This window comes from Dama dama, chromosome 30 (assembly GCF_033118175.1).
Source record: "Dama dama isolate Ldn47 chromosome 30, ASM3311817v1, whole genome shotgun sequence".
Classification (NCBI taxonomy): Eukaryota; Metazoa; Chordata; class Mammalia; order Artiodactyla; family Cervidae; genus Dama; species Dama dama.
The window spans coordinates 71,350,325-71,365,416 of record NC_083710.1 but is presented as its reverse complement, the minus strand read 5'-3'; the positions used below and the strand labels follow the sequence as shown (position 1 = coordinate 71,365,416).

Below are 15,092 nucleotides of genomic sequence, written 5' to 3'. Positions count from 1 at the left end.
CAGGAAGCAGGGGTTTGAGCTAAAAGCTGGTTTTTTGAAAAGGTAAATAAAACTGACAAACCGTTAGCCAGACTCATCAGGAAACAAAGGAAGAAGAACCAAATTAACAAAATTAGAAATGAAAATGGAGAGATCACAACAGACAACCCTAAAATACAGAGGATCATAAGAGACTACTACCAGCATCTATATGCCAATAAAATGGTCAACTTGGAAGGAATGGACAAATTTTTAGAAAAGTATAACTTTCCAAAACTGAACCAGAAAGAAATAGGAGATCTTAACAGACTCATCACAAGCAAGGAAATTGAAACTATAATCAGAAATCTTCCAACAAACAAAAGCCCAGGACCAGATGGCTTCACAGCTGAATTCTACCAAAAATTTAGAGAAGAGCTAACACCTATCTTACTCAAACTCTTCCAGAAAATTGCAGAAGAAGGAAAACTTTCAAACTCATTCTATGAGGCTACCATCACCCTAATACCAAAACCAGACAAAGATGCCACAAAAAAAGAAAACTACAGGCCAATATCACTGATGAACATAGACGCAAAAATCCTTAACAAAATTCTAGCAAACAGAATCCAACAACGTATTAAAAAGATCATACATCATAACCAAGAGGGCTTTATCCCAGGAATGCAAGGATTCTTTAATATCCACAAATCAATCAATGTAATACACCACATTAACAAATTGAAAGATAAAAACCATATGATTATCTCAATAGATGCAGAAAAAGCCTTTGACAAAATTCAACATCCATTGATGATAAAAACTCTCCAGAAAGCAGGTATCGAAGGAACAGACCTCAACATAATAAAAGCTATATATGACAAACCCACAGCAAACATTATCCTCAATGGTGAAAAATTGAAAGCATTTCCCTTAAAGTCAGGAATAAGACAAGGGTGCCCACTCTCACCACTACTATTCAACATAGTTGTGGAGGTGTTGGCCACAGCAATCCACAGAAAAAGAAATAAAAGTAATCCAGATGGGAAAAGAAGAAGTAAAACTCTCACTGTTTGCAGATGACATGATCCTCTACATAGAAAACCCTAAATACTCTGCCAGAAAATTACTAGAGCTAATCAGTGAATACAGCAATGTTGCAGGATATAAAATTAACACACAGAAATCCCTTGCATTCCTATACACTAACAATGAGAAAACAGAAAGAGAAATTAAGGAAACAATACCATTCATCATTGCAACAAAAAGAATAAAATACTTAGGAATATATCTACCTAAAGAAACGAAAGACCTATACACAGGAAACTATAAAACACTGATGAAAGAAATCAAAGAGGACACAAATAGATGGAGAAATATACCGTCTTCATGGATTGGAAGAATCAATATTGTGAAAATGACTATACTACCCAAAGCAATCTATAGATTCAACACAATCCCTATCAAGCTACCAACGGTATTTTTCAGAGAACTAGAACAAATAATTTCACAATTTGTATGGAAATACAAAAAACCTCAAATAGCCAAAGCAATCTTGAGAAAGAAGAATGGAACTGGAGGAATCAACCTGCCTGACTTCAGGCTCTACTACAAAGCCACAGTCATCAAGACAGTATGGTACTGGCCCAAAGACAGAAACATAGATCAATGGAACAGAATAGAAAGCCCAGAGATAAATCCATGTACCTGTGGACAACTTATCTTAGACAAAGGAGGCAAGGATATACAATGGAAAAAAGACAACCTCTTTAACAAGTGGTGCTGGGAAAACTGGTCAACCACTTGTAAAAGAATGAAACTAGAACACTTTCTAACACCATACACAAAAATAAACTCAAAATGATTCAAATGAATTATTTTTAATGGCTGAGTAATATTCCATAGTGTATATGTACCACAGCTTCCTTATCCATTTGTCTGCTGATGGGCATCTAGGTTGGGAGGGGGGATCAGGATGGGGAATACATGTAAATCCATGGCTGATTCATGTCAATGTATGGCAAAAACCACTACAATATTGTAAAGTAATTAGCCTCCAATGAATAAAAATAAATGGGGAAAAAAAACCTTTAAAAAAATAAAAATAAATTAGAAAATAAACTCAAAATGGATTAAAGATCTAAATGTAAGACCAGAAACTATAAAACTCCTAGAGGAGAACATAGGCAAAACACTCTCTGACATAAATCACAGCAGGATCCTCTATGACCCACCTCCCAGAATATTGGAAATAAAAGCAAAACTAAACAAATGGGACCTAATCAAACTTAAAAGCTTTTGCACAACAAAGGAAAGTATAAGCAAGGTGAAAAGACAGCTTTCAGAATGGGAGAAAATAATAGCAAACGAAGAAACAGACAAAGGATTAATCTCAAAAATATACAAGCAACTCCTGTAGCTCAATTCCAGAAAAATAAATGACCCAATCATAAAATGGGCCAAAGAAATAAACAGACATTTCTCCAAAGAAGACATACACACGGCTAACAAACACATGAAAAGATGCTCAACATCAGTCATTATCAGAGAAATGCAAGTCAAAACCACAATGAGGTACCATTACACGCCAGTCAGGATGGCTACTATCCAAAAGTCTATAAGCAATAAATGCTGGAGAGGGTGTGGAGAAAAGGGAACCCTCTTACACTGTTGGTGGGAATGCAAACTAGTACAGCCACTATGGAGAACAGTGTGGAGATTCCTTAAAATACTGGAAATAGAACTGCCGTATGACCCAGCAATCCCACTCCTGGGCATACACACCAAGGAAACCAGATCTGAAAGAGACACGTGCACCCCAATGTTCATCGCAGCACTGTCTATAATTGCCAGGACATGGAAGGAACCTAGATGCCCATCAGCAGACGAATGGATAAGGAAGCTATGGTACATATACACAGTGGAATATTACTCAGCCATTAAAAATAATTCATTTGAATCAGTTCTAATGAGATGGATGAAACTGGAGCCCATTATACAGAGTGAAGTAAGCCAGAAAGATAAACATCAATACAGTATACTAATGCATATATATGGAATTTAAAAAGATGGTAATGATAACCCTATATGCAAAACAGCAAAAGAGACACAGGTGTACAGAACACACTTTGGACTCTGTGGGAGAAGGTGAGGGTGGGATGTCCTAAGAGAATAGCATTGAAACAAGTATACTATCAAGGGTGAAACAGATCACCAGCCCAGGGTGGATGCATGAGACAAGTGCTCAGAGCTGGTACAATGGGAAGACCCAGAGGGATGGGATGGGAAGGGAGGTGGGAGGAGGGATCGGGATGGGGAACACATGTAAATCTATGGCTGATTCATGTCAATGTATGGCAAAAACCACTACAATATTGTAAAGTAATTAGCCTCCAACTAATAAAAATAATTGGGGAAAGAAAAGCAGAGATATCTAAATATAAAAGGTCAGGGTAGCTTTATCTTAGTTCTGTTATCAACTGAATATATTAATTATACTAATTTTCCTTAAAATATCTTTCAGTAGGTTTGACGTGTATCATGTATTATAAAATTATATAATTCATTAAAATATGTGGTCTACACACTAAAAAATAAATAAATAAATAAATGGGAAAAAAAAGAAAAGAAACAGGGGTTTGATCCCTAGTCCAGGAACTAAGAACCCACATGCTGTGGCGCAACTAAGCCTGAGCATCACAACTACTGAGCCTGACTGCTACAACAACTCGCATGCCCAAGAACCTGCGTTCCACAAGAGGAGAAGGCACCTCCATGAGAAGCCCATGCACCACAGCTCAAAAGCAGCCCCTGCTCACTGCAATTAAAGAAAGCTCACATGCAGCAACAAGGACCCAGCACAGCCAAATAAATAAATAAATATAAATATCTTGCTTAAAATTATATTTTAAAGGACTTTCTCTATTCTTTTCCCCTTGAGAGCCCAAGTAGATTATTTACCTCTCAAGGTGAGGTAGAAATAGCTAGGCAGTCAGTGTAGGTCTGAGACCTCGGTTCCACTTTTTAATTGCAACTCTCTCAAATAAACATCTCACTCCATTAACCTAAAGCTATACTTGTTGTTCCAATTTCCAGGCATCCAAAAGAATGCCACCTCTGTCTGGTTGGTCATAAAATATCCAGACCCAAGACAGGACAATCATTAACTGCTGTCCAATTTATCAAGAAGAAAAATATCAGATGGACCATTAACTCTTAACCCATACATCTTGTCCTTAAAGTACAAGTGGCCTGGGGTCATGAGAAAGAATCACAGGAATGGCAACTCAATGTCTAAAAAAAAAGCTGAAAAACCCGGGATCAAAAAAAACCATAAAGATGACAAACTGTACATAGTGGCCTTCAAACTGATTGGTCAGAGATTACATATGTCAGGGACACGAGCCAACCAAAAAGGAACAGATCAATACTAATAAAGACATAAACTGCTATAATTCTCACCTTTTTGGACACTTCATCCACTCTCAGTGTCTATGCTGGGGCTTTGTACTTCTCTTTACCTTAAAGTAAATCCTGCTTGTTTGCTACCATGAGTGTTTGCATGTTCATGAAGTTCATTCTTGGGCTCCATGAACAAGAACTTAGATTCCCATTTCAAAGGTACAGGGAGAAATACAAACTCCTTTTATTAATGGAAACTGAAGAGTTCCCAGCTTTGCAAAAATACCCACTAGGGGGATTATAAGATAGAACAGAGCTTTGATCATCCATACTTAATTATCCACAGCTAGTGTTATTACTGGAGAAGGCAATGGCAACCCACTCCAGTACTCTTGCCTGGAAAATCCCACGGACAGAGGAGCCTGGTAGGCTGCAGTAAATGGGGTCATGAAGAGTCAGATATGACTGGGCAACTTCACTCTCACTTTTCACTTTCATGCATTGGAGAAGGAAATGGCAACCCACTCCAGAGTTCTTGCCTGGAGAATCCCAGGGATGGGGGAGCCTGGTGGGCTGCCGTCTATGGGGTCACACAGAGTCGGACATGACTGAAGCGACTTAGCAGCAGCAGCAGCAGTGTTATTACTATCAAATATCAAACAAACAATTCAAAGAGGTCTCTCAGGGTCACAGTTTCCTAGTCCAAAATTAGAAGTCCTCACCTTCCCATTTCCAAGCACATACACTTTGAAACTCACAAACAGAACATGCTTGGTGAGTTCCTTGCCCTGCTATTGCAGCAAAAATAGAAATGAAGTTTTTCCTCTCCTGAAAACAAGGGAAGTAAGAACAGTGAAGAGTCTAGGGAAGAAACGTGGACAGGCCTGGAAGAGTTAATCACTTCTAGTTTTACTTTAACTGTTACTAACCTGTAGTGTAACCAGAAGCTAACCTATCACCCCCTAATCCTAGGTAAATTACACCCTGCACTTGGTATTTGCTCTCCCTGACCTCTCTTACAGAAAACTACCCTTTACAGTTGTTTGCATTTCAGAAAGAAGACTGCAGGCCAAAAATCAGAGACAAGTGGACCCCAATTACCAGGCTGCCTGATGCCAGCTGCGACTGTTTTGAAATAATGCAAGAAGAAAAACATGCAAAAACTTCATTGTGCTGTGTATGTTCAGTCATGTCCGACTCTTTGCAAACCCATGAACTATGGCCCACCAGGCTCCTCTGTCCATGGAGTTTTCCAGGCAGGAATGTGGAGTGGGTTTCCATTTCCTACTCTAGGGGATCTTCCTGACCCAGGGATCAAACCCACCTGTCTTGCATTTCCTGCATTGGCAGGTGAATTCTTTACTGCTGCGCCACCTTGGAAGCCCAAAAATGTCATTGCTTTGAACTTTATCATTTACCCTAAGACCACAAGAGCCAGGCTATATAAAGTCTCTTGGTTCCCCGGGGTGGGGGTACATAGTTCTCGAGGCATTAGCCTGCTGTGTTCTCCCCTCTGCTGGATGATTTTTAAAGCCATTTTTCTATACTCTCCAAACTCTGTCTTCATATTTTTTTTATTTGGCATCAGTAGGCAGAGAAAGCCAAGATTTTGGCTGTAGCACTGCCTGAAGTTAAGGAGACAGTCGCCTACTTTGTTACCATTTAAGGTAACTGCATCCATATTCCTTCCTCTAGGCCCCTCTTTCCTTAAGGGCCACCAAATGACTCAGAGAGGCAGCTACACAAACTGAACACCACAATGGAAAAAAGCATAAGAACTCCCATCCCCTTATCATTAAGACTTGAGGGGCCATTATGTATACTTTGAGCTATAGACATCCCTTTCCTGATCAACTTGTAGCAAAATCAATAGAATACAAAAGCTAAAATAAAAGAAACAGGTCTAACATGGATCCCCCTGGGGTCCCCTAGGTGGTCCCATAAAAAGGAAATATCAGAATATGTAGGAAAGATGAGAAGATTGGGTTCTCAGCACAAAAAAAAATCTAATAAACACCCAAGTGTGATCAAAGCCCAAAGGCTGAGACCCACGTAGTTAATAGTCTCAGCTACTAGATGGAAAACCTGAAGTTTCAGGGACTTCCCTGGTGGTTCAATGGTTAAGAGTCTGAACTTCCACTGCAGGGAGTGTGGCTTCAATCCCTGGTTGGGGAACTAAAATCCCAGCAGGCCCTACAGCATGGCCTAAGACAGTGGGAGAAGAGTTTCACCTCTGAGTCCTTTTTCATCTATGTTTCCTCCCAGCTCAAGGACCTTCAGTGCTTTCAAGAACAAAGGACTTCTGGGCAGGACCATAATAGTGAAGAAAAAATTGGACTCCATGTTAGACCTGTTTCTTTTATTTTAGCTTTTGATTTCTATTGATTTTGCTACAAGTTGATCAGGAAAGGGATGTCTATAGCTCAAAGTATATATAATGGCCCCTCAAGCCTTAATGTTAAACTAAAATACCTTTGTTTAGCTCACAGGAAACATCCTGACCCAGACCAACTATGAATGGCTGCAGGACAAAAGATATTAACACATCCCCTCTCGGAGGAAACCAGGAGATATTTGCAGTAACTTAGGACCTTTGGGGGTTTCCCAGGTGGCTCAGTGATAAAGAAACCACCTGCCAGTGCAGGAGATGTGGGTTTGATCCCTGGGTGGGGAAGATCCTGTGGAGAAGGAAATGGCAACCCTCACCAGTATTCCTGACTGGGAAATCACATGGACAGAGGATCCTGGCGGGCTTCAGTCCACGGGGTTACAAAAGAGTCAGACATGACTTAGCAACTCAACCACAACAAATGGCCTTTCTACTTCACCTTCTCACTTCCCTCCTTTTTGTTCTATAAAAGAAACTAGTGTCCAGACCTTGGTAAGACGGTTTTCTAGGACATTAATCTGCAGTCTACTCAGACTTCTGACTTTCCAAATAAAGTGACTAACCCTTGCCCAAACAACCCCTCTCCCAATTTACTGGCCTGTCCTGGGGCAAGGAGAAGGAGGTCTAACTAAGTAGCAGGACCACCTGCTTCAAGACCATGTACCACTTCCCTAAAGGCTAGAGATAAGACCCCACAGGCTTCAGGGACCCCATCCCCAGAGCTGTCCTCAAAGGAGAAAGCAGAACTACTAGTAATTAAGGAAATGCTCAGTCGCACAGTAGTGTCCGACTCTTTGCGACCCTGTGGACTGGAGCCTGACAGCCATGGACAGGCTTCCCTTTCCATGGGATTCTCCAGGCAAGAACACTGGAGTGGGTTGCCATTTCCTACTCCAAATTAAGAAAATGGGCTGGTCAAATACATTCTTCAGTCGGGGCTGTGTGTCCCAGGCAAAATGTGTTCAAGAATACTGTTTGCATTCGTTAAATACAAAATAACTGTTTTGCACCCACATGAAATTTGCCACAACCAAATACCGGGATGTACAGTAACAGGTGTACCGGGAGAGAGGGAGACATGGTCATAGACACAGGGACGAAGGGGCCGGGTGAAGTTGGAACTCAGCTGTCACCTAAGGAATATGGGAAACGGTGGGGACATTATTGGAAGGTGACAACAGTCCTGGGCACTAATTAGATAAAGGAAGCTGTTCATAAGCTGCTTGCTTGGAGGGTAAACGAGTGCAACTTTAGTTCAGAACTGCGAACTCCGGAGCTCTAGCTGGGGAAGCCGGCTAAGGATGGAGTGTGGGGATCCAGTCCTCCAACTGGGCGGTGACTCTCCCAGGGCAGCGTCCCAGACTCCCGCTCCCGGGCACTGGGGACTAGCGGGCCTTCGAGTGGAAAGAGATGTGCCCCAGCCACCAGGGCCCTGGCACCCTCCCCACCTCCGTCAGGTTCCCGCCCGCCACGCGCGCCCAGGCGCAGGCAGAAATCACGCCGCCGGCGTGGGAGGGCTCCACCAAAAGCAAGAAGGCGGGCAGTAGGAGCGCCAGCGGAAAGCGCCCCCTCTCCGGACCCTCGGTCCCGGAAAAGCGCCTGCAGCGTTAGGCTCGGCCATGCATTTCAGCTCAGGCAGTGCGCTCACCAGAATACCAGGCGTGAGCAGAGGTTCGCGTGCTGCAGCGGGTTGGGCTTCCCCTCCGGGAACACCTGCAACATCTTGCTGGCCGAGGGTGCGGTGCGGGTCGTGGCCGTCCTTGCAGTCGCTGCCGCTGTTCCTGTAGGGCCCGACAGAGACGTTGGAGACCTGGCCGCCTCGCCGGTCTGCTTGGCGCGAACTGAGAACCACCTGCGTCTCTGGGAGTGGAGTGCCAGCTGCCTGTCCTTCCCCGCCCTCGCTCCAGGTCGCCCGCTACGCGCCTCTGCCACAGCTGAGGAGTGCCCGGGGCGGGAGCCATGGGGGCACCCCCCAACCCCCACGCCCAGGCTAGGGAGGACACTGCAAGGAGCCACGCAGGTGGAAGGCAAGGCCATGAGGGCAGCTGATAGAGGTGGGTAAGTGAATTACTCGCCACACTGGGTCCTCCCAGACGCCCCAACCTACTCACCTGACTTCAGACTCTAGCAAAGTGCTTGCTGTGAGCCCACACAACCACCGAGGAGGTGCAGAGGGAGCACAGACTTTGCCACCCAACCCCCCACCCCCCACCCCACGCCCCGCTGCTTAGAAACGCCCCCTTCAGCTGTGGATAAGACCTAGAGAAAGCTGGTAAAAGGAGATAGCAGCCCGACCTCTGGGCAAGCTGCCCTCATCAGTACCAAAAAAGGGCACTGTGGGAGAACTATAGTGGAGCAGCCCCTTTCCCAGGGTATGTGCGCCTCCCCAAGCCCTTTTCCTCTGCTGTCTCTTGTAGAAAAGCTTTACTCTCCCAGGCCTCCCCTGAGCCACAAAAGGCCAACTCAGGATTAATGATGAAAAGAATGTGAACATATTATCAAAAAATATTTAAACAGTAGATCAGCCATGTAACAGTCTATAGTTCCTCCCTGAAGAACCTAGTAACAGTGTCTAATGCATATCTTGAGTTGTTTTGCTAAAAACCCCACCAGATGCAGTTAACAGCAAAAACCCTGACCGGCGGGAGCCTAAGGATTGGTGATGCTAAGCCCTGTGACACTGGCTTTGTTACCAACCAACCAAAGAACAGAGCAGTAGCTGATCACACAGCCTGGACTCTCCCCCTCACTGTGCTTTTAAAGAGCCTCCCCTGAAATCCATCAGAGAGTTCAGATCTTTTGAGCATGAGCTGCCTGTATCCTTGCTTTGGCCCTTAGAGTAAATCTTTCTCTGCTCTGAACTCCTATGTTTTGGTTTGTTTGGCCTCACTTTGCCTCCAGCTTAGTAACTTGGGTTATACACAATTTATGGCCAAGCGTTTGACCTCAAACAACAACAGGGTTTAACACAATTTGTTTGTTGAGCTACAAACACCTAAGGAAAGGTAACAGAAGGTTGGGAAAGCTCAAATGATTTTGGAAGATGAATTCATGCAGTTATTGGGAAAGACTTTTGGCATCTCACATGTTGTATTGTGTGGGGGGATCTCTGTGAGTTTTTGCTGCCCTCTTGGATTGGGAAAGGAGAACGTGGGAAGAGAGAGGCTGCCTTATGATTTCTTTCATCATGAGCTCAGGGTCTGGCAGAATAAGAGTGGCATATGTTATAGAGCACAGGTCGTATGCTTTTCTGGGGGCCTTACCTCATTCTTAACTCTAACAATGCCCTATTCAAGAAAGTAGTATCATCACTACTTTACAGATGAGAAAAATGAGGCTCAAGGACAAGGTCTTCAAATCAGTGAACGATGAATCCTGATTTAGACTCAAGTGAGATTCAGCATGGTCTGTCTCACTGGTGGATAGACAGTGTGTGTGAAAAGTGTCTAGAATATGCTGTTTGAATGAGTGGCTGTGGCTGTCTTACTAGCTCAGCAGCTTCCCTTCCCTTTCACCCTAAATGAAGAAAGATCAAAGTGTGTGGTGCTTATAACCAGATCACGTTATTATTCTTTGATAATTGCCCATCTACCTTGGCTAAAACATTGCTATTAATAATGGCTTTTAGCTTCAGTCATTCAAAAATGAATAAGTTCTACAGAACTGATTGTACAGGAGTTAACAATACAGTACTTGCATACTTTTAATTTTCCAAGAGAGTATATCTTAAGTATTTTCAACATAAAAAAGAAAAAAAGGGAAAATGGATAAAATGTAAAGTATGCTTACATTTCACAATGTATACATATATCTAGTCATCAAACTACAACTTAACTATATACAATTTTTGACTCTCAGTTGTACCTCAATAAAGATTGGAAGAAAATGGCTGTTGAGGAAGGCCTTAATGTATTCAAATACTTTTTAAGTCAAATGTATAAGAATGGCAAAATGTTGATAATTTTAAATTAATGAGCATGATAGGGGTTTACTATACTATTTTCTTGATATCTCATGCATGTTTGAAATTTTCTATTACAAAAAGGAAGACAATGAGAGCTGAAATTTGTAATTTCTCAATTACTTGCTTTCTGATGCTAGTTCTTTCTCAGATAACACAATCTACAACCTTTATAGTCAGTCCTCACCTCTGATTTACAGTTCTCTTTGATGTTCTCTTTGACATTGCCTACATTTTCCAGCCCTGTAAATGCTACTAGTTCTACTTCAAAGATGAAGAAATTTCTTGCTGAAGTTGGAAGTTTAGTGACTTCCCTTGTCAGACTGCCCCAGACTGTTGTCTCCAGTCCCCACTACTATCTCAGGATCATAATTAGCCCTCTCCAAACTGCTAAATACACTCAGTCCATTCTCTTGTCTTTTTTTAAATTAAGATCTTTTGAAATGTCTTAGCATTTTTTCTGAACATTAACTAGTATGCTTTTTAGTAGAGATATTGAGAAACAGTGTTGAATTGTACAGAGAAGACTGGATATGAAGCCAGGGACCAGAGATCTTGATGTTTTGCTTGTTACCTAAATTTCTCAGGTCTAAAATGAGAAGCCCTTAGTTTTCCTACTTCCTACAGGGTTATTGTAAGCCTTAGAAATTGTGAATACACTTTGTAAAAAATGTTAGGTGTTAAGGCAATATACAAGAAAACGTTTTTTGGGTTTTTTTTGTTTTGTTTTGTTTTGTTTTTTTGTCATTCATTGAACAAATGAAGCCCTTCTAGGTACATGACCACTAGGCCAGGCACAAGCTTATACACATGGGGACGATGTCATAAGGCCTCTATCTGCACTTGTTTACTGACATTAATGGACTAACTCAATGGAGATGAGTTGGAGCAAGTTCCGGGAGAAGGTGAAGGGCAGGGAAGCCTGGTGTGATGGAGTCGCAAAGAGTCAGACATGACTGAGCGAATGAACAACGACTGATCTTAAATGGTTCAGTACTATAACTAAAAAGACAATAGCAAGTGGACAGGATGTAGAGAAACTGGAACCCTCATACATCGCTGGTAGGAATGTAAAATAGCACAGCCACAAAGGTACCATGTAACCTAGGAATACTATTCCTAGTTTTCTACCCGAGTTAAATGAAGACATATGTCTATACAAAATCTTGATACAAAGTCATAATAGCGTCAAAAAGTATATCAGGGGTGTGCAGAACCATGTGTACATCAACTGATGAGTGGATAAATAAAATGTGATATTACATGCAATGGAATATTATTTGACACAATAGACATCCTGTTGTATACTACAACATAGATGAACACTGAAAACATTATGCTGAGTTAGTTAAGGCAAACACTGACTCTAGTGAGGATGATGAACCAGCTTCTAAGGAGAGATTCAATCTTGTTGGACTTGATAATTCATTCCCAAACAAACTTCAGGGACACGTGATACAAATTTGTATCTGTGCAATCTATCAATTATTAAATGGTCTAAAGGATCCTATCAAAAAGTCAAAAAAGCATGTTAAATCTAGAGTAGTTTACAGTTGTGTCCAACTCTTTGCAACTACATGGACTGTAGCCTGTCAGGCTCCTCTGTCCATAGTATTTTCCAGGCAAGAATACTGGAGTGGGTTGCCATTTCCTTCTCCAGGGGATCTTCCCAACCCATGGACTGAACCCCTATCTCCTAAGTCTCCTAAGAGTGGCAAGAAGACTCTTTACCACCAAGCCACCTAGAAAGCCCAGGTATAAGAGTGGTACTATTAACAAAATGTTTCAGTTAAGACAGTGCTGGTCCTCAAGCATTTTTCTTCCAAGGCACATAGGAGAGATGACATTCAGAATTTAAATATACTCCAGTGAATTTCCACAATTCTGAATATGGTAACAATTTCTTTGTTACTGCAACTTCTATCAATCTATTCACCTCTGTAAGCTCCGGAGTCAGCCCTCAAATCAAATATAGCCAATCATAATACACCATGTTCTTGTCCAGAGGGTTTGGCACAGAAATAACCTCATGGCCCACACCAGATTAACTTGCTTTCCTCCTTGAGAATCTTTGTTTCTTTTCCTGAAGTTAGAAAGGGAAAGGCCTCTCTTTCATTTCTAATGAGGGAGTTATCAGGATATGACCAAATGATGTTGGTAGCCATGTGCCCCATTTATGTGGAGATGCCTGAAAGAATAAAGCAGGTATTCAAGGGAAAGTCATACATTCATGGCTATTTATTAAACACCTATTGTGTGCCAAAAACTGTACCAGGAGCTAGGGATATATAAGTGAACAGTACCTGTGGTGTAGCAGAGAGTCTTGGTGGCATCAAGTCTCTGGGACTCCTGATGCTAAGGGATCCCCTTGTTGGCTGGTGTGACCTGGAGCAGAAGAAGAACTTGGAGTGGAAACTATCACTTTCCAGCTCGTGTCCTCTGAGATTCATTCAGAATTTAGGCAACTCACTGCTTATCTGCAGCTCTCTGCTGAAGAGCCTTTTTCTGACTGTGGGAGCCCACTGGGGACATATGCAAGACAAGCCAAAACCCCTGGATTCAGCCCTGAAACAATGATGGATGGGGAGTGGGTAGAAAAACACCCCAGTGCCTTTGCCTGTCAGTTGGAACAATTCTGTCTCCCAGGGTGACCCCGCAGGAAGGCTCCAGTAACCCAAACAGTAACTTCCTTGTTAACACACTTTCTATTGATTTAATATCATTCTCTGTCTCACTTCTCCACTTCCTACAAATGTTTTCTGGGATCACTTCTAAATTAACTACGTTCACTCAAATCCTTGTCTCGGAGTTTATGGAAGGTCTAATTAAGACACCTAACAGAAATGTCCTTCTAAGAGCTGAATAATATGGTCCTTCACTTGCACTTATAAAAATCCTAACTATAATATAATAATTTATATTTTTAACACTTACAAAATCGATACAATATATGATAATATAATTTATATTTCATAAATTTATTGAATGAGTTTAGGATGCAATAAACTCTGCTTTATGGAACACAGGAGCACTACTCACAATAGGATGCTGGCCACTTGAAATATATCTACTCAAAACTGAGATATGCAGTAATGGTAAAACACAAAGAGCTTTTGAAGACAGTGTACAACATTTCCTTATCTCACTGACGTTTACATTGAATACATGGAAAATAATGTAATTTTGCACATGTTGGTTTAAACACTATTAAGTTTAAATTTTGTTTTTTTGTGTTTGAATATAGGTATTAAAAATTTTAACTTTCACATGTGGTTCAATTTATTTTTCACTACAAAATTCTAAAATATATAATTCTAAGTATATATTAAGGTTCTAACAACAAAACGAGGGTACCAACATTAGATAAGAAGCACCTGGGAAGGGTAACTGGCCTTGGGTCCCAGCATGGCAGTTCTAGTCAGAAAGTCTCAGGTCAAACTTCATCAAAGGAGCTGTTCTATAATGATACATTTGACCCCATGTTATGTATCCATACACAGTTCAGAATCCAACAAGGTAGTATAGCTTGCTTGTATCCCACAAGAGATGCCACTCTCTAGATTCATACCAAATTCTGGACCAAAAGTTTGCCCCCCGTCTCACCAACAATGATGTGTGTATATGCACATCACTTAGCATTTTTCAGCAGTCATGAAACTTAGGTCTTCATTTGTTAATCAAAACAGCCAGGGAGGCTATTTCTACCACACTTCTGTATGTCCTACAGGACTGTAACCGTTACTCTGCTATCTTGAAACCACTTTTCTTATTTCACATTTAGAATTTCATCCTTCAGCTATCAAGCATTGCCACCCATCTCTGCCCATCAGTCTACTTGGTCAGTTTCCAGAAAACAGCCATCTCTGCTTACAACAGCACTTCTTGGTAGATTCATGTGGGTGTTCTAATACACTTTCCTGGCTTCCTTAAAATAAATGAATAGAAGATGGATAAAATTAATGTGATGATATTACCAAAATGCAATTAATACAAGATGGACAGAGCATAAAGTAGAAGAAAGGAGATTCCTGTTCATTCTGGTTTAGATGTCCATGGGAAGTAAGCCTGTTGACTATATGTTTAATTTTGAAGGAAAAGAAACAGTTTCTTTCTGTTTTTTTTTTAATCCATGGACTGCCGATAGCACATTTAATCATATTTAACAAAATTTGGAAGTGACCAAGATGATAGCCAGTAAGTAAATGGAGAAATAAACTGATCTATCCAGATATGGACTATTATTCCACACTAAAAAGAAACAAGCTGTGAAGTCAGAAAACCAACAGGAGGAAACTTAAATGCTATTATCAAGTGAAGGAAGCCCATTTGATACAGCCACATGGTATATGTAATTCTATCTGTGTGACATCATCAATAGGCAAA

General features: G+C 41.5%; 1 protein-coding gene across 1 annotated transcript in view; it reads right to left on the bottom strand.

Moving 5' to 3' along the window:
* Window positions 1-8,553, bottom strand: part of LOC133049633 (ATP-binding cassette sub-family C member 4-like) — a 287,184-nt gene extending 278,631 nt beyond the window's left edge. The window contains exon 1 of the mRNA XM_061133773.1: window positions 8,397-8,553. Within this exon, the coding sequence (XP_060989756.1) occupies window positions 8,397-8,470 (74 nt within the window). The 5' untranslated portion in view covers window positions 8,471-8,553. The remainder of the gene's footprint in view (window positions 1-8,396) is intronic.
* Window positions 8,554-15,092: the final 6,539 nt, after the last annotated feature.